The sequence below is a fragment of the Diceros bicornis genome, chromosome 5 (genome assembly GCF_020826845.1).
Source record: "Diceros bicornis minor isolate mBicDic1 chromosome 5, mDicBic1.mat.cur, whole genome shotgun sequence".
Taxonomy (NCBI): Eukaryota; Metazoa; Chordata; class Mammalia; order Perissodactyla; family Rhinocerotidae; genus Diceros; species Diceros bicornis.
This window is the reverse complement of record NC_080744.1, coordinates 4,704,487-4,725,160: the sequence shown is the minus strand read 5'-3', so window position 1 is coordinate 4,725,160 and position 20,674 is coordinate 4,704,487. Positions and strand designations below refer to the sequence as shown.

At 35.0% G+C, this 20,674-nt stretch overlaps 1 protein-coding gene across 1 annotated transcript in view; it reads right to left on the bottom strand.

Moving 5' to 3' along the window:
• Window positions 1-753: 753 nt before the first annotated feature.
• The window catches only part of MDGA2 (MAM domain containing glycosylphosphatidylinositol anchor 2), a 786,958-nt gene continuing 767,037 nt past the window's right edge, over window positions 754-20,674 (bottom strand). The window contains exons 15-17 of the mRNA XM_058540638.1: window positions 17,795-17,925; window positions 6,143-6,248; window positions 754-3,319 (exon numbers count right to left, since the gene is read on the bottom strand). Coding sequence (XP_058396621.1) covers window positions 3,231-3,319; window positions 6,143-6,248; window positions 17,795-17,925 — 326 coding nt within the window. The 3' untranslated portion in view covers window positions 754-3,230. The remainder of the gene's footprint in view (window positions 3,320-6,142; window positions 6,249-17,794; window positions 17,926-20,674) is intronic.

Sequence of the window (20,674 nt, the reverse complement as noted above, 5' to 3'; positions counted from 1 at the left end):
AAATACTGGCAATAGGAGATTATATGTATAATCTTTGTCCCAGAAAATTAAATGCTCAATTGCCTGATGCCTTCCTATAAAAGAACAGAAAAATATGGGCATCAATCACACTTAAAATACATTATCAAAAAGTAAAAGGGGGAGTATGTGGGTGAGTTCAACTCATAACAAATACAAAAAAATATGAGGAAAAGGAAGGCAGTTGGTTAACAGGGAAGTGCTTCAAAGTTGCCACTTATATTACTTATATTAAAGAAAAGACTACTTAACATAATTGACATTTCACTTATCCCAAATTTCCTGCATTTTTATCCATTTACTTCCAATTATAGCAACTGAATATTTGATCTGGAGTGAAAAACATGGATTCTAAGTTTGTTAGTTTTATAAATAATCCAGAACCCACTTGAGATATATATTTTGATTGATTACTGTATCAATAAATCTGATTGCTTTGCAGTTCTTCTGATGGCCCCTTTGTTTTTGCAACTCATTTGCAATTTCTCAAAAATTTAATCAAAATGAATTTTTGAAGTACCAGCCAGTTCTCATGAACTTGTGTTTTCTTACTGTGTGAAAGTTTATGGGAAGATTTGAGTATTTCGTGAACACTTTTTAGTAGTAGGATTAAAATTTTCATTTTCAGTAATTTCTTTGTGCAGGGTTACTTAGGAGACTTGATTGTTTTCCTGGAAAGGACACGTTTATCCAAATATTCTGAATATAACTTTTTTAGTTTTTGGAAAAGCCTCACTCAAATCAAAGATCAAGGAAGGAAGGGAGCAATGAGTTAAGCCTCTTTAGATCTAAAATATTTTTATTGATATTATCAGCAATGAGGGTGCAGAAAATCAATTAAAAAGGATGATCCACTAATACAGGATAGTGGAGAGAAGTGATTAGTTGCCAGACGAAATGGAAGTCGAGATGAAGGAAGATTTAGTAAATATTAAGCTAAGTGCCCCAAATATTGTTTACTTTAATCTCTTTGGTTTGATAAAATGAGTGTAATTTTGAAAATTTTTCAATATGCCTGATTTGTTCAAAAAAGTTAGGAAACTCGTTTGTTTATTCTTTTTAATTTAAAGGGCTTGGTTTAGCTCAATTCTATCACTACCTGATATTCCCACTGCTCCCCTCCTTAACCGTGAGAATACACAGTAAACTCCAAGTTCATATTTGTTTCATATTTTACTTTCAAAGGTTTAACATTCTTTTTTACATGTATTACAAATATGGTAGAGCGCATCACAGAGTTCCTAGTAATTTCTTCCTGCAGACATTAGCACTGAAGATTCAGCCCATGGTCACAGAACCAATAAATTGTATAACTAGTCTAATTTTGGTGATCAGTGAACACTGCTCAACAAACACACATACCGCTTTTCATACCTTACCTGGAAAGAGGCTTTATTGAACATAGCTGTAAAATTATCTTTTAAGTTGAATTACTGAATTTGCACAAACATTTCTACAGAATTTCTTAAAAAATCAAGCTTTGTCATTTTTCCACTACATTTTGTTGTGCTTTTTATTTTAATATTTGCAAATGTTATAATTTAATGCTTATAACCCAATTACTTGCATAATTAGTTTTTTTTTTAATCCTGGGGTGTTGAAAGAACATATAATAATAATAATAATAATATTCTTCTTTAGACAAAAGTCTTTTTAAATGAAGTTAAAAGCTGAGATAATTTAAGGAAAAAGGTCTTCAAATTTTCATAACCAACAGGTTTAAGTGAAATTTACAATGCATTGGAAAACTGGCTGGTTAAAGGTATGATTTGTCCTCAGGTAGCTCAAAATCATTTTTACAGATTTTTGTTTTTTTGTAAAAGTGTTTTTTAATCTTGGTAAAATAATAAAATAATATTTCACAATTTGCACAGAGTCTGACTAAAGGGCAGAGGCATATGACCCTCAGTGTTTAGGATAAAGCCAGGTTTTTTAGGCCCAGTTCTGCTGTAGAGTTTGTATGCACTGCAATCACACACATTTTCTTGTTCCCTCTAAAGCTAGGGCCAATTTCATTTCACATGGAGGTGAGAGTAAAAAATCACTCGTGTGTTTCATCACCTCCTGCGCTAAGTGTTATCTTAACCACTTTTTGCTCTGGTTGACCCATTTAATAACCTGGAAGAACGAAGTGTTGCTCCCGCGTCTGGTCTCAGTGGAAGTGCTTTTCGAATGGACAAGCAGCCGAGAGGCCATGGCTGTCTAGGCGGTCCCACAACAGGTGTCACGTCTGCACCGGCGTACGCAGCAGCTCCGGTCCTTTCTTCTTCAGAAGCGGCGTGGTTGTCTTGCCTGTGATTTGCACATCGAGGCTCTGTAGTTTGTTTATAAAATAGTTTTACACAAACCACTCTTAGCAGTGCAAGCTTCTGAGTTGAAAATTATTCAGGCTTGTTTCATTGAAGGCACTTGGTTTCCATGGCAATTTATAAAAGATGGTGGTTTGGTTTCTTCATTGGAACAGATGACTTAGTTTGGGTGTTCAAGTGGCCGCAAGCAAACTCCGGTAAGCCTGTGTAATGTGTAAGCCCAGGTTTACCGCCCTGGAGAGTAGTGCATGCAAAAGGAGACGGCATACATTATCTAGCCGAGCCATGGGAGGGAAACAAAGAATAATCATAAAGGTGGGATAGGGATAAGGTGGGGAGGAACGTGAAATGTTGTAAATAATTCTGAGTTCCGGTTATTTTCAAGGAAGGGTAACAACCAAGGTAAAAGGGCCTACATTTATTTAATTCTCTACGTAAAACCTTCTCGAAAGGAAAATAAATGCCAGCTCTTCACGTACCCTGTTTACAGTGAGGTTTTTGTTGGCAGGCCATTAGGTTTCCATGGTAACAAGCAAACTATTCATTTGAAACAAAACCAGCCATGACTTTGTGCTTTGACAAGGGTTTCTATAGCTCTTTTTTTTTTTTTTTTCCAGAGTTCAACCAGATGACCAGATGATGCTGTAATCATTTTAGCCACAAAAGCATCTGAAGGTCTCTCTACTCAGGTCAAGATTATCTTTTATATGTACTGGAATAAGTTATACTTCCATGATGTCTTTTTATCCCCAGTGCTTAAAAAATTTGTTTTTATTATTTTATTTTTCAGTCAGTAGTCAGTGGAGGAATCTTTGGTAGTTTGTTTTTTCAATGTCCATGTACAAAGACTCTTTCTTCATGCCAGTGCCTGGTGAATCTTTTATAGCCTCTGCCAGGATAAGGTCACCTTCGAGGACTTAAGATAGAGATGAGGACGATAACGGGAAAAAGCCATATATGTACTAAAATCCCAACAGCACCATCAACGGAATCTAAAGACAAGGAAAATAAATGCCAAGAAACAAAAACAGGAGCATAAGTATTCCACATAGCTACCAATGCGACTTTGGTGAACTAATAAGACAATTTCTTATATGGAAAACATTTTTAGAGAACATTTTTCTATTTGGTTTGCCTTATTTATCAGCTTCATTTCCAAAACAAATGAAGGAAAATAACTTGAATATATGGTCAAGCATTTGATAAAATAAAAATATCTGCAGATTTTAAATTGACATGATATGCTATGAAAACTTGTTCGGAAGATGGTTCTGTGAATTTTTGGCTGTGCTCAGCCTCAGATTCTGCTGGCCACATGAAAGCATGCACTCATAGGAAATTCTCAGAAATCGTAAACGGTCAGCTTTTTTTCCAAGCTTCCAGAAATGTTTAAGCTTAAAGACTGAGAGAACAACTACTCTTGATGAAAACTAGGAAGAGATTGTTATGGGTAGAGAAATTAACTACTGTAAATGGTGGATTATGTATGTTTATATATAGTGGATCAGTCCAACATCTATAAATTGGGTAAATAATTATCTCTTTAGTGTAGTTTTTAGAGCTCTATGAAGTCCATTCTAACTAAAAAGTCCCTTCCACCAATCTGCCTCGAGATTCTTACCGTAGTTGGTATTTCAATGAAAGCCTCATGTCCAGGTGATACCTCTTAGAATGTACCCCTTACCTAGGAGGGCTAACATAGGCAAACCCGATAACTCATTAACCTGGCTTAAGTTACAGAATGGCTCTCATCTAAGAGAGGGCTGGGTTTTGAAAATGAGCCATACACTTTCAGCTTTTGATGGTGTGGGCCACAGTACCATTACTGCCTGAGAGCCTGGGAACCTGTAGGAAGAGGCTTTTGGCTTCCAAGCTGGTTTGTACTTAAAAATTAACATTAATTTAATATTCATAAAACACTATTCATCAATGAACTTAATTAATTAGTTAAATAGATATAAATGTAACAGAATACTTTCTCATACCAGAGAATATTTTTGTTCAATTAGGATTATTTGTTTCCCCCGATTTGCAGAGGCTACATAAAAATACCTCCAATACATACAGATATATCTTATTTAAAACAGCCGCACATTTCTCTGGATTTGGTAGGTGGAGAGAAGAAAACGGATTACGACAATGTTCTGTTGGGTAACGATAAGTCCTGATGCGTTTTTGTGCAGCTCCTCTCACCATCTCTCCTTTCTCCTTTCGGGAGTAAATTATGTTCTCTTCTTTCCTCATTTGGAAAGTTTAATTCAATTCATTGAATTGAATTTATAATAGTTTTCAGTGATTAAATTATCAACATGTAAAATTTCTTTAAAAGATGTTACTAGTATGTTGCTCTCACTGATTCATGTCCCGAGATTCAAAAGAAACCCCACCCTCGGAGGACAATGCATGCTTTTCTGTGCATTTGACAAGCCTACTTCCTTTGGGTAGAGCTATTGGTTTTCTAAAGCAAAATGAGCCAGACACAGGGAGAAATTGTTACTGAATGTGTTACTCGATATGCTAAATCTAACAACAAGAAGGCGAAAACTATGAGCAAAATGGCTCCCTGTTATACTGAATCGTAGTTTTTGTCTTTTTACAATGCTTAAAAATGGATTTTTCTGATTTGCTCCAGACTTATACCAAATGGATTTTTGCGCTTCTTTTGTGTGTACTAAATAATTGATGAGTTATTTATGTAAATTTAGCTTGATTGATACCTCTTTATATGACCACAAAATTTAAGATTCCACATGGGCCTATTAAAAACCTTCAATCAGAGGATTTTTTTAATAAAAATGCTTTTAGATTTCTCAACTTCAAATGGATAATATAGACATGAGGCTTTTAAGAAACAGCCCAACACATACTTCTGATGCTTTTCGCATTATTCATCATTTTTTGTGTGTGTGTGTGTGGGGAAGATTAACCGAGAGCTAACATCTGTTGCCAATCTTCCTTTTTTTGCTGAAGAAGATTGGCCCTGGGCTAACATCCGTGCCCATCTTCCTCTACTTTATGTGGGACACCTGCCACAGCATGGCTTGATAAGCGGTGCATCGGTCCGCGCCCAGGATCCAAACCGCGAACCCCCCAGGCCCCCGAAGTGGAACGCGCAAACTTAACCGCTAAGCCACTGGGCTGGCCTCTATTTATCATTTTTGATTTAGACTTCTTTTATTAAAAAATGGATTTTGGTGAAAATATAAAATTTGAAGATATTAAATCAGAGTAATATTCAATACCAGAGTAAAAACTGAAAGCAAATTACTAAACAAGATTGTGGTGCATGTAGAAGGAGATTAATTATACCAGAAAAAATAAAGCTACTCCATTACTTAATATATATACTAAGGCTCTTCACAATATTGAATCTGTTAAAATGGTTAGCAAAATGGTTGAATATATTTCCCAGTTGGCTAGGCAATATATTCATAAACTGTTTTGGGGAATAAAAACAGCTATGTCTATATAAATGTGTGCTGAGTATATAGATTATTTATATTTTAATAAAAGTAAAAAAAATCCTCTGAAATTAATAATATAAATTAAAAATATTTTAAAATCTTAGTTAAAAGTCAAAATGTGATTGCCTTACATAGACCCAAATCAAAATTACTTTTGTTTTATCTTAGGCTAAATATGCCTATAGTTGAATTTAATATTTTGATTTTAAAATATCTTCAAAATTTTAGGATCTCATATATAAGAAATTTCTAAATAAACAAACTAAAAATAATTTTTTTTAATTAGAATATATTAATTTAACAGTAATTATGTTACTTTAACATCAAACCAATCCAAGAAGAGACACTTACTCTTAGTCGTTAGGTCTTGTTTTGCACATTCTCCTTCTGCAATTGATACATCATCAATGGCAATGTCACCTTCTATGCCAGGACCTCGAATACCTTCAAAAATGAGCTACAAATAGGAATGAAACAAACCTAAATGTAGAGCTTTGATTTGCAGATGAATTTCTATTGAGAAATTGAGGAGCCAAACCTAAACTTGTCAACAACTCTCGCATCTTTTTTTCTTGATGTTCTTCAAGATTGTTACTTGCAAAAAATATAAACTTTCTTAACAAAACCAATAACGGCATCTTCTTTGCATAGTTTTAGTTTTTCACATCAAAAGCTCCATGTTGATTTTAAAACAAAATTATACTTAATTGGATAATACAATAAAAACAACTACTACTACAAATCCTATCACTTTTGGTTTTCAGGGGTAAGAGATAATTTTTATTTGAGCAGTATTTCTCTGAAATGGATTTCCTCAAATTTTCTCTAAACATACTCATAACACTGATTTTCTAGAAAAATTTTAAGGAATGAATGAGTTCTGGGTTTTTTACAACAGTTTTATGTTTACTGAAGCCCAGAACAAGGGTTTACCATCTCTGGGAAATTGCTTGATCTCTTGCAAATACAGTGAATAGGTTCCTCATATTGCCCAGATGTCATGATTTACCTCTATGATTTCACTTTGACATTCTATTTTTAAACACTTGAAGATATTTATGGGTCTATTTATGTTGAGTGTTTAGTAGCTGGGCTTTGAATTTCCAGTATCTTGAACAGTGGTTGGCACTGAGGTTTAATACGCGAGTGTTGAAAAAATAGATGAATGAAACCATTCTCCCTTTACTACTAATTCTGGACATAATGACAATATAAGGACATTTACCAAATTTTTATTATTTCATTTTTACAGAAACAAGACTCTTTTAGAATTTTCTTTATAACTGCCCAATTATTCCTTGCTTCCAGCAAAACTTTTTAATCCTTTTGATACTAAAAGGTAAAGTATGTATTTAGTGATTATATTCCCAGAAAAAATTTCTACATGTCAAAATGAAATATCTAGTTTAGTCTTTCCAAAGAAAAATTAGCTTAATAAAGAGCTGTTTCCAACATGAAGATGATGTGTGTGCTTTTATAGAATTTCTAGCCTTGTTGCATTGCAACAACTGAGAGTGAAATTCTATTTTTATCAACGCTAAAATTTTTGTTTTTGTTTTTGTCTTTGTTTTGTTTTGTCTTTGAAAGCATCTTAATATGGCTCCTTAAAGGCAAATCTGTGGTGATTTTCAGAGAACTTAGGCAAACTTTGAGAAATTGATCCATTGTTCTCTGATATACTATCATAATTTATCAATTGAAATCTCTAAGTAGTAGCAAGAGGCATTAGTTATCAACTTTTTTATTGAGTCCCTGTCCCTCACTTAGATATAGTCCATTAGAGTAACAACAATTTTCATGATTTGATAGGAGAAAAAGCTTTAGGAAGTTTTTATTACTATATTTAATTTGCATAGAGAGAGTTTCCTCTTTACCTATGTTGAGATAAATATGTTAATAAAGAGTGTCCAAAGCCATTTCTTTGAAAAGCATCCAAAGTGTCCTGTATCACTGAAGCCGAAATAAAATGGCAGGCCACAGTTAAAATATTTGGAGCTAAGCTGCCAGCATACGAATTCTCAGTTCTCAGATAGAATCGGCAATGAAGCATCCCAGTCTGGCTGCATGGAAATAATGGCTTGCATTGGACTCAGGGTGGTGTTTTGGAAGGTGTTTGGGAAGTGGCTAAAAAGCCCTCTGAGGACTGTTTAAATCACAAGAGTGAGGATTTAAAAAAAAAATCAATGGTATAAACACTCAGGAGTACTGAATATGGAAAAGGAGAAGTCATTTTAATGGCTGCAGAATATTCCATGTTATAGATACAACATAATTTATTTAACCAGTACCCTATTGTTAGCCATTAAAATTATTTTCAGGTATTGTGAGTAAGGCTGAGATGAATACATTTCATATAATTATTATACACACTTATTTAGAACACATGGTTCTTTAAGGTCATCATAAATTGCGTCTATCAGCACTCTGTCTGTGAGAAGGTATTGCCTTTTCCTAACCAGGGGTTTTTAAGGTATGTTAAGGGTATTCCAGGTATTTTCCTTTTTTTTTTTTTTGGGAGGAGATCAGCCCTGAGCTAACATCCGCCAATCCTCCTCTTTTTTTTGCTGAGGAAGACGGCCCTGGGCTAACATTGGTGGCCATCTTCCTCCACTTTATGTGGGACGCCGCCACAGCATGGCTTGCCAAGCAGTGCGTCGGTGCGCGCCCGGGATCCGAACCAGCGAACCCCGGGCCGCCGCAGTGGAGCGCGCGCACCCAACCGCTTGCGCCACGGGGCCGGCCCCGGTATTTTCCTTTTTTTGATATGCGCTGCTTACCTGATACACAATCAATGTTAGAATAAATCAATGGTTACCCCCCCTTTCTTAGTTTCAGTCATGTGATGCTGAGTCTTCTCCCCTGAAGACCACAACATGAATGGAATGTTATCTTGGAGAAAGTCAGAACTCAAAGATTTAGGCTGAAATGAGTCTGATTCCACAAAATCCAACATTTTCCACTTTGCCCACAAGACTAATACTTTATCGAATGAAAGTGGAATGCCGTCATCACAAATTTTCCTTTCATGCAGGTGTTTTCAAGAATTGGATGGAATAAAGTGTAGATTTCTACCTCCCAGTCAAGTTTTAATTTTGGAGTGAAGCAGGAATAAGAATGTATTAGTCAGAAAAATCTGGTATGGTAATGAGGAAACCTCAGTCACCAAGAGTTTTAATTTTAAGAGATGGAGTGGGAAGGGACAGAGAGTAAACACAGCTTGTAGAGTACAGTACAGGGTTTGAAACGTAGCCGTGACAAAGATAAAGGGATTGCATTCCCATATGCTTTGTGTGGGAAGTGAGATGTTGGTGAAAAGGCTAATAAAGGTCGGTTAGAATGTTCTGCACCTGCTCACTCTTGAAATTTAGACAGATGAAGCTAAGTCATAGTCCTTTCATTGGATGCTGGAGAAACAGGCTTGGGAGTACATGGGTTTTCCATCTTAGCTATCCAGAAGTGAGTAGATAAAATTATCCACAGTTTTTCTTATTTAAAGTACACAATTATTTTCACTTAGTAAGTTCTTGTTCCCTGGAGGTAGGTGTCAATATAAAATAATGGGGTTATTTAAAAAATCAAAACTAATATGTGTAAATCATCAAAATCATTCCCAAACTTTTTAAAGCTGGTTTCCCTGGAATGATTATGCCATTGCTCAAAGCATTTCAAAACGTCTGTTACTATCTTTAAAGTATTATACACTCCTACTTTTCCTATTAATTTCCTTTTCCTTCCCTTCCTTCTGCCTCCCTGTGCAGCTTGATCAAAAATGCAAGGTCAGACCTAGCCTGGTGCTGAAGACAGAAGTCCCAAAGCAGAGAGGTTATGAAGGATGCTGCCATCCTTCTTTCGTGGTCAGACTGAGAGAGAGTGGGCAGCCTTGGGTGGCAGACATTTGAGCGTACACTGACTGATGTAATTTAACATGTGTGCTGCCTGCCTGCTGGCAATATGGTGACTGTATGTGTGTAGTTGGCTGAACAGCAAAAATACAAATCAACAAAAGTCAAACTGTCACGTGTCCTGACGGCTGCCTGTATCTAGAACATTCTCTCATATGAATACTTCATCCCTTGGTGATCCCAAATTAAATGTTACAGTAATAAAACTTGGCTGATTTGTAAATCTATTATTTCCATTTATCTGTACAAATATGGATAATACAGTTTGTCACTGAATAAAGCAAGTTGATTACTTTCTCTATAAGCATGGCAGGCGTTTTGGATACTGTGTGGAAATAAATCAGAGAATTAATGGTAGTTATTACTAGGATGATAAAAATAATTTCTGACAATCAAACTCTTGGTACAGTTACAATTAGCATTTTTTATACTTATTTGTAATCCTGTGTGATAGGGAATCCAATCTAGTAGACCAGAGTAATACGGTCTTCCTCAGGGTCCTATTTGAACAGGAAGAAGAGGTCTCGTGCAGTATGCTTGTTTGCTTCCTGTTAATTTCCATAGCAGTCTTGCTATTAGGAAGACATCGATTGTTTTTTAACTCATACTGACTCTCATAAAGATATATTTATTGCATTGTTTTACTTATGCTCAGAATTCCAAATACAATTATATTTTTTAATTATTATAACAAAATTTTATAGATTCTAATAGACTCATAAATGGCCTCTAGACTAAGAGCTGGAGGGGTACTTTTTCCTTTGTATTGTTTTCGACTGTGAGGTAGAAAACAGAAATGAAATACATAGGTATTCAATTTAAACAATGTACCTTCACCAAACTTTCAAGTATTTATAAAAATAAATCCGCAGTGACAAACATCTTTTTATCAAATATAAAGAGGAAAAACTATAACGATTTGTTATGATATATCTCAACTTGAAAGATGTGATCTGTATGCAATGAAAAAATCTAAATTATATTCACTAGAAGAAGAAGTGCTCTCTAGTTTAATAGGTTACATTCTGTCATATTTTTATGAAGAATCATAATTCTGACTGCTGCTACATTACGGAAATAAAACTATGTTCCTTTCCTCTTTAGTACGTCTGGAATGCATTTGGTTTGATTGTCATGAAGAAGGAATTAACAGCATCTGGATACTCAGGGAAAAAATGTTGAAGTTTAGGTCTCCTAAAAGAGGGTTCAAATTATGCAAAATCTGTTCTTCACACACAATCATGTTGATATTATTTAAAACGGTTTCCCTTAACTGAAGTTTAAAATTTTAATGTTTTCACAGTGTGTGCATGCAGTTCAGCAAACTTAATATGCAAGAAATACTGCATAATCAGAAAATTAACTCTTGGTAGGTAAATTCAAGTGGAAATTTAAAAAAATGTATGTGGACTTCTGTATTAGAATTACACCATACAAAATTAATTCAGTTCATCGAATTATATATATTACATCCGTTATAATGCTTTAAAGCGTACAGATATTGATGTCAACATAGAGCCGGAGATAGAGATGATGCTATTAAAGCTTGTGTTCAGATATAATTGCTCATAAGGGAGGAAAAGCCACATGCAATACTAATAAGTAAAGTTGATGGAAGAGTTAAAGAATACAACGTGCTTCTGATGATCTGACTTCAATGCTAAAGGTGCCTCTGCAAATGCTCACAACATATTTTCTTGCTGACAAGAGAGAAATCGCTTCTGATCATTATTGCTAAAAGGCAGAATCAAAGCCTTAGAATGCAGTTTGAAAACTGACAGTGCACAATGCTTGGAAAAACTTCCTAATAGAAACAAATTTGAAAAGAGCTATTAACATTAATAATTTTATCTTTATTTTATTAGTGGTGCAGCAATTAACTGAACTATCCTTAACCATTACAAAAGAGATTTGAAGAGAGGCAACATAATAAACCAGGTGGGTAGCCTTAGCGTTTTCCCTGGGGAAGCTATACAAATATTAACAGCGAGTTTAACTTCACAAGACTCTGCCAATCCAGCTTTCTGGATAAATGTCACTTGGTTGTCAAAACTTCTAATCTGAAGCAATAAAATGAGATTTTGACTGTTGGCAAAGACAGAAAGAAATGGATCGCATTGTGAACTGCAGCTGGAAAATGTTTTCAGTGTTACTTCAGGAGCCATCAGCATGTCCGCATAATTGCCCTGGAATTGGCTTAGAATGCCAGAAGCATGTCTACTAAGGAGGACCATATTTTCCAGATTATTATTATTACTAGTTAGATAAAGATAAAGGCAGCATGATGTAATGAGTGCATTACAATCTCTTCTCCAATCTCTATTTAATGTTAAGGATTTGTGTGATTTAAAATAAATTGTCTCAAAACCTGTTTCCAAATCTTTAAATGAGGATTGAAGAGTAGATCTCCAGAATTCCTTTCACTTATAAGTAAGAAAATGTAAAGACAGTATTTTGTGTCTCATAATGTCTCTACACTTTTCCCCTAGGAAACATTTAGGCTATGAAAGAAGTAAAGTGTTAAAAAGAATGGCTAAATATTTTTCTTGGTAAGGATATAAAACACAAGTGACAGTCTAAGACTAACACTATATTAATTTTACTTTTTTGGAAAATTTTCCCTAATCCTTCCAAATCCAGCAAAACACATTTTCATCATGAGCACTGATCATGCTAAATTAATTCTAGAAAAGAATCCCCAAAGAAATTTCAGTAGGATAAAACTTGTATTTGCCCTGAAAAGTACTACACAGTAGTTTTATCTTCAGCTAACCAAACTAATTGGACATAGTCAAGCAAAAGACTTTGCAAGTGGTTGTTTTTTGAAGGATTTATGGATCAAACTAACTTAAAGGCATGTAACTCCAAACAAATAAAACAACATAAGTCTCAGTGAGAGACTCAAAATCACTTCTATCTCATTTAAAATTCCAAGAGGTAAGAGATATCCTTTCCACTTGAATTAAAGACATCCTAGAATGCCACCAAGCTGCATGTGAACAATACTAACACTTCGTACAACTTACTTTATATGGTAATATATTCTGTACAGTTGTTGCCATGCTTTCCTGGTAGGCATTACATACCAAAGCAAGTATTGTTGAAAAGCTTGATAGGTTATAAATGATTTTTGAGTAAAAAATCCTTTGTCTGAAAAAAGTTCAAGGCAACAAGAAACTCAAAACGAAACAAAATAAAACCCAAAAAACGGGGTAAGATGATGTAGTTGTGTTTCATGTTTGCTTGAACAATTAAGATTATGAAATAAAAGAAAGTCCTTAGCCAATGGACCTAGAAGTATGTTAGAGAATGAAAGAACATAGAAATCCAAAATAAAAATATGATTTTATTTACCTTTATTTTTCAATGATAATTTAAATAGCTTTGAAATGCACTGGTTCAAAATCTTTACTTTTTGATTTGCTTTTAGCCAAGATGGAGGAACAGGAAGCAAATCTATCATCCCATCTGAAACAAGCAAATAACTGGACAAAATATGTGAACCATTAGTGTTCAGGACACTACGCATCGGGTAATAAAGAATAGCCATCCTGAGAGATGAGAATCAGACAAGCTGAGCCCCAGGATGGCCCTATGCAGAATTTATAGACCACGGTGCAAGCAGAACAACATGAAGCCTGACAGAAAACCTGAGTTGAGCAGATACAGCCAAGAGTCCAAGGCATCCAAGGCAGCAGGAGGACGTAGGGTAGAACACCAGCAAAGAGACTTACAGAGATCTGCAGCGGGTCCCCCCCCCGCCCCCCACCGAGTATTCAGCAAAGTACTGCTTAGGACATGAAGGTGAGGCAACTACCCAAGACCTGGGAAAGACCCGGAGGGGTGCATTGAAGGAAACAGTGTCCAGCTCACACAGGACTTGGAAATTCAAGGGGCATTGGGTAGAGAATTGAGAAGACTCTTGATTTAGTGAAAAATAATTAGCCCTATACCAAACACTACTCTAGTCTCACCTAACAAATCTTAAAAGCAACACCAAACAAGATCAAACTGTTTCCAAGTAACTTAACTACATCCCCAAAGAAGCTCAAGAATATTTACAGAAACGCAAAAATATCCAGCACCTATCAAGGTAAAATTCACAATGTCTGACACCCATAATGGCTTGTAATGAGGAAAAAAAGATCCATCAATCAAAACCAACTAAGAATTGACACAGCTGTTAGCATCAGCAGACAATGACATTAAAGTAGTTACTATAACTGGATTTCATATGTTCAAAACATCAACTAGAAACATGGAAAATATTTTCTTAAAAAAAACACAAATTGAATGTATAGAGATGAAAAGTACAATGGCTGAGATGAAAAATACACTGAACAAGAGGAAAAGCAGATTAGACATTGCAGAAGAAATGATTAGTGAAAGTGAAGACAGAATAGAAACTATCCAAAATGGAACAAAAATGGAAAAATTTTAAAAATTAAAAAACATCAATGAGCTATGCGTATGTTTAAGGGGCCCTATATATGTGTAACGGGAGTCCTCAAAGGAGAGAAGGAGGAGCAAAAATATTTGAAGAAATACTAGCCGGAAAATTTCTAAATTTTATAAAAACTATAAACCCACATATCCAAAAAGTTCAATGAACCCCAAGCACATGAAAAATGAAGAAATCAACATAAAAGCACATCATAGTCAAATTGCTCAAAAACAGTGATAAAGAGAAAACCTTAAAAGCAATGAAAGAAAAGAGATGGAAAGAATTCATGTTCAGCAGACCCACACTACAATAAATGGTAAAGGAAGTCTTTCAGGCAAAATAAAATTGATGCCAGATGAAAATGTGGATCTACAAAAAGGAAGAAAAAGCACCAGAAATGATAACAACTTTGGGCACCAACTCCACAAACCCAGTCTGATTTCTCAGTTGGAATGAGGAGAAGAGCTGATTATAGTGGGGAGAGAAGTTCTCTAAGGTTTGGACCATTATACGTAAAGCTTTATTCATTTGAACACTCTTGAACATCTGCTTTGAACATTCTCGTACATCACTTTTTGTGAATTTAATATGTAAATCCCCGAGGCTGCAGAAAACTTGTCAGTTGTAGTGAATTGTAAAAATGTTCTGCTCTGAATTTACACTGACCACATGCTTCCCAGTAACAAAAGACTACCTCACATCTTGAAATTCCTTCTTTTAATCAACAATTCTGGGAACAGGATGCAATGGACTTAGATGGGCCAAATCACAAAGAAAAGCAGTTTCTTTCTATCAGAATGCAACATCAAACTTGGAGCTGGCACTCAGCCTCTTGTCTCTTTCCCCTGTGAAACCCCTCACATCACTTATACCCAGGGAGGCATTCCCTTCAGGATTCTCCTTGTTGTAACATCCCGAATAAAGAATCCATTCACTTGCAAAAACAAAACAAAACAAAATCGATACTTTTTCTAATGTGAAAAATGATAGAATAAAAGAACTACTTCAATAAATTATATAATAATTTAATATCTGCCTGTAGACTATTTTATTAAATCTGAACAATGAAATAGTTTTAGTTAAGATGGTGGTTTTCCCAATTTCCTTACCACCTTATGCAACTGTCTCAAGAGTGGATACTCTCTATGGTGACCAATCCACTGGATTCAACCTGCTTCCAATTTGAGTCTCACTGTCTTTAAATTCTCTGGGCACCAAACTGTCCTGGCTCTCATTCTTTTTAACTCTAAAATATACTACTGAGGATCAAGTTCCTCTTCCACAAGTTATCTTAATGACTGGTCAGTGTTCTGCATGGTTCTGTCTTTTAATCAGTTTTCAGATGTGTCACTTTTCCTTGGTAATATCAACCACTCTCACAGTGTTAGGGAGCACATACAATCTGATGACTCATAAATGTGTGTCCCCAAAGCTTCAGATAAACACATGCAACAACCTCTGCACATCTTTAAAAGGATAGTCCACAGGCATTTATATTAACACGTTCAAAAGAGAAGTAACCATAGTCATCCCTGAAGCTTGTTTCTTTTCTTCTTTTTGTTATTTATGGTAATGTGTAACACAAGCATTACCCAAGATTTCCCAGTTAGAAACTTCCTAGTCATTTATGGCTCCTTCCCAAATTCCCAACATAAAAACGTTCTGGTGGTCTTGACACTTAAGTGTATCCTGAAGTCGTCCACTTCTCTTTATACCACTTCCCTAGTTCGTCCCTTCAACATCTTTAAGGTGGATTTCACAAGTGTCCTAACTGCTTTGCCATCCTCTTTTTCCCACTTTGAACCAGTCTTCCATACAACAACCTGAGTCATGTACCATGTCATCCTCTGAGTAAAATCTTTCCATGACTCCCCACTGCCTAAGCTCCTTAGGTTCCTTAATCTCATCTCGCACCAGTCTTTGATGTATTTTTATAAACCAAGTTCCAGATAAACGTCTTTCTGTTTCTCTGGCACATCCTGTGGTACATGACCTCGATCTCTTTGTCCACTCAACTCTGCTGCAATATGAACGTTGGCCCTTCTCCTGCTTTGCAACCCCTCTCATCAGTTCATGTGTCAGCTCATACAGAAACTCTTCTTCACTGTCCCCCACACTCTTCTTGTCAATTTGCTGTGCTCACAGAACTTGGCGCTTATCTGTTACCGCAGTTATTACAGGATGTGATGTATGTGTTTAGCTGTGTATCTCTACCAATCTGAGGTAAACTATCAATTTTAAATCTTCTTGCCTAGCAATGTGCCTGGCACACAGTAGTAGCTCAAAAGTATTTATTGACCTGTTATCTATGACAATAAATGATTGTCCTGAAGGTGCTCAATAAATATTTATTTAATCGATGTCTGTAGCAACAAGGGATTATCCTGAAGGAAACATTAATATAAATGTTCTCTTAAATACTTATTGTATATGTATTTGATTTAATAATTTTGTGTTGGCAAGGCAGTCACACAGGAAGCAAAAATACGTCTAGAAGAACACCAACTTTTTAGAAAGAAAGGCTCTTTGATACCTATTAAGTATGTACACTCTCATATTAAGGTTACTTTTATCAGTAATGCCTTGCAGTTCTGTCTTCCCAGTTTAATGATATGTTGCCATAGATTCAATTTTCACAACTGTATTTTCCTTCATAGAAACAAAATGATTCCCAGAGTTGATGATTTGAGTTGCTTTTATGGGTTTGTGGATAATCAGCTAGTTTCACTCCATTACTCATTACCATTGTGAACAACTGTATGCATTTTTATCATCCTGGTTAGAAGTACAATTTCTAAATCAAAGCCATTAGCATTTCATAGAATTAGAGAATTTTATAGATTTGATTACAAAAAAAGGACATTCTACCAATTAAAAACTAGCATAACGGGAGCTGTCTGATTTTCTATACCCTTACTATATACGCCATGAAATGCATCCAAGAAATCCCCAGTAGGAAAAAAGAAACACTCAACCTGAGTGTATAATATACATATATTACATATAGAGATTAAAATCACTAAAACTACATTATTTTCTCCACTGAAATAGCATCATTAAATATTTTCTGTAGCCATGCTGGCCATTGTTATAGTCATTAAAATTTCCACTATATATTTCCAAGTAACTCTCAATTTATATAAGACACTTCTTTTCTATATAAAAACAATGAAAAATAACTTGTTTAAAGTTCTCTGACTTTGATAATCAACATAATAAATTATTACAACAGCATTACCTTGAAGAGACACATTTTGCTAAAGCATATAAAATTCCATCAAGTAAAATTCAAACAGATTGAGAATTGATTATCCTGCTTCCATAATATTATAAGAAGCCAAGTTGTTTGTCTTCAGGGAACAAAATATTACCATGTGATTTTATAGAAATGGATTACATTTTCTCCAGGCAAACCATTTGATTTTTGATAGACTATTATTCAAACATATTAGTTGATAGATGTTAATTAATAAAGGAAAAGGGCATTTTCTCTTTATAAAACAGCTTTTAGAACTAAAGTGAAAATTATGTGATTTTTGTGATGCTCATATCACAGAATTTCTGAATATTCATATTCTAATGTTTGTTTAAGGTCTTCCTTCAACATAATGCTCATGTGCAGCAATCTATGCCCATAAATGACTGCTCTTTCCTTACCTGAAATGAAGTAATTGGATATATGTTAACATGAGCCTCATTCCATCGTTGTCCTTTGTTCCCACTGGAAGACCACAGTGGATTCTCTATGGTTGTCTGCCCTTTCAATCGTAGATAAACATTTAAAACACCTAAAAATAACAATGAAAGTTTATTTTGTATATTCGTTTTTGCTTCAAATTTGTTTCTCCTTGAGCAAACGGTTGTAAACTTTTAAAAATGAAATTTCGCAGAACACTCGAGCGTCTCCTTCTCTCTTCCCCTCTCATTTCCAATCTTGCTCTTATGACATTTGGCATATGTGTGGTAGGCCTCCAAAGATAATCGAGTCCTAATCCCTAGAACCTGTGACTATTCTCTTATATGACAAAAGGGGCTTTGCAGATGTGATTAAGTCAAGGATCTTGAGATGGGGAGATTATTCTGGATTTTTTGGGTGGGTTCTAAATGTAATCACACGTATCTTTATAAGATGGAGGCAAGAGATTTGATACAGAAGAGAAGAAGGTCATGGGAAAGAAAAAGAAGATACTACAGCAGTGGTTTTGAAGATGGAGGAAGGAACCACAAGCCAGAGATAGGCAGCATCTAGAAGCTAGAAAAGGCAAGGAAATGGATTCTCCTCCAGAGCCTTCAAGAGGAACAGCCCTGCTGACACCTTGCTTTTAGCCCCATTATACTCATTTTGGATTTGTGTCCTCTAAAACTGTAAGACAATAAATTTGTGTTGTTTTAAGCCACAAAGTTTGTGGTAACTTATTTGTTACAGAGGGAACAGGAAACTAAGATGGCAAGTAATCCTGTACTGACTGACTTGCTCCAAGTCTGACTCTACTGTGTTGTCTTATACCATCATTAGCATCTCTTTTTCAGTTTATTTTCATCTGTCTCATTTTTCTTTTAAAAGAATTATTTGAAGATAAAATGAAAATAGCTTTTTCTCATGATTTGACATATCTCTGTCAACAGTTTCATGTTCTGCACATAGTAATAATAGTAGTGATGACAATATTAATACAAGATAATATATGTTGAATACTTACTCCAGATAAGGAATTAATCCTGTCAACAATCCTAGAAAGTACCCACCATTATCACCATGTTATAGATAGGAAAACTTAGAGTGGTTAGGCAATTGGCCCTATGTCATAGATCAAGAAAATAGTGAAGGCAGGATTTGAAACCAGAGGGTTTCAAAGTCTGATATCTTAATCACTAGGCGATCAGTATTTTAACAGATAAATTTTAAAGAATTAACTTTATTGAGGTATAATTTATTTGCAGTAAAATTCTGTCATTTTAAGTGTACTGGTCAATAACTTTTGATTGATACATACTACAGTGTAAGCACCACTCAATCAAAATATAGAACATTTCCATCTCCCCAGAAAGCTTGCTCACTTTCCTTTGCAGTTAATCTTCACAGCTCCTGTTCCTATGCCACAGGCAACTACTGATCTGATTTCCTTTACTAACTGATGATTTTTGCTTTTTCTAGAATTTCATATTAATGAATTATGCAGTAGGTACGTTTTTGTGTGTCTGGCTTCTTTCCCTCAGTATAATTCCTGTTACATTCATCTATTTTATTGTTAGTCTTTTTTTGTTTTGTTTTGTTTTTTTTGGCTGAGGGAGCTTCACCCTGAGCCAACATCTGTTGCCAATCTTCCTTATTTTGTATATGAGCTGCTGCCACAGCATGGCCACTGACAAGTGGTGTAGGTCCGCGCCCAGGAACCAAACGCGGGCCGCCAAAGCAGAGCATGCTGAACTTAACCACTAGGCCACCAGGGCTGGCCCATTGTATTAGTTTTTTTAATTTTAGTATTTAGTTCATTTACATTTACTGTAGTTATTGATATGTTTGCAATTAAGTCTACTTTCTTGTTATTTGTTTTCCACTGGTCCCTTCTGTTTTTTATTCCTTTGTGGCTCCTTACCTTCCTTCTTTTCAGTTGATCAATTTCTTTTTTTTTAGATTTTAATTTATTTCCTCTACTGATTCTTAAAGCTCTATCTTCTTCTTATGTTTTAGTGGTTATTTTAGGGCTAACAAAAAGCATTCATAACTTTTCATAGTCTAATTATAGTCAATATTTTATTCATTGTACTCACAATTCATAATTCATACCTCCTTCACACGTTCTACTATTACCTCCCCCTTTCATTTCAAACCTGATACTTCACTTCTACATCTCACTTCACAAATGTAATAATCTTACAACAGTATAATCATTTACCTGCCCCCTTTCTATAGTCATTAGTAATTATATCTTTTACTCTTGCCTAAATTATAAACCTCATCTTACACTCATTTTATATTTGAACAGCCAGATGTATTTTATATAAATTATAAAAAGAAAGAAAATATAGTTTTAAAATTTTCCACTTATTTATCATTTCTGATAGTCTTCATTTCTACCTGCAGATCTGAGTTAGTATCTAGCACCATTTCCCTGTGACCTGAAGGACATCCTTTAGTACTTTATGTAGTGGAGGCCTGATGGAGTAAAAGTTTCTCAGGTTTTGTATATAACAATAGGTTCATTTCACTTATGTTTTTGTGAGATTTAGGATTCTGCCAGTTTTTTTTTTTTCCCCAGTACTTTAAAGGTGTTATTCTCTTTTCCTCCGTACACCATTGTGTCTAGTGTGAAGTCAGCCATCATTTTCTCTTTGTTCCCCTGTATATAATATGTTTTTCTTTCTCTCTCAGGCTGCCTTTGAGAATTTCTCTTTTTCTTTGGCTTGCAATAGTTTGATTATAACGTGTCTAAATATCATTCTCTTTATCTTGGTATAGAGTTTGCTGAGCTTCCTTTAGCTTTTCTTTTATTTTTAAAATTATTTTTCTTCCTCATCTACTTTCAGTCTCCAATT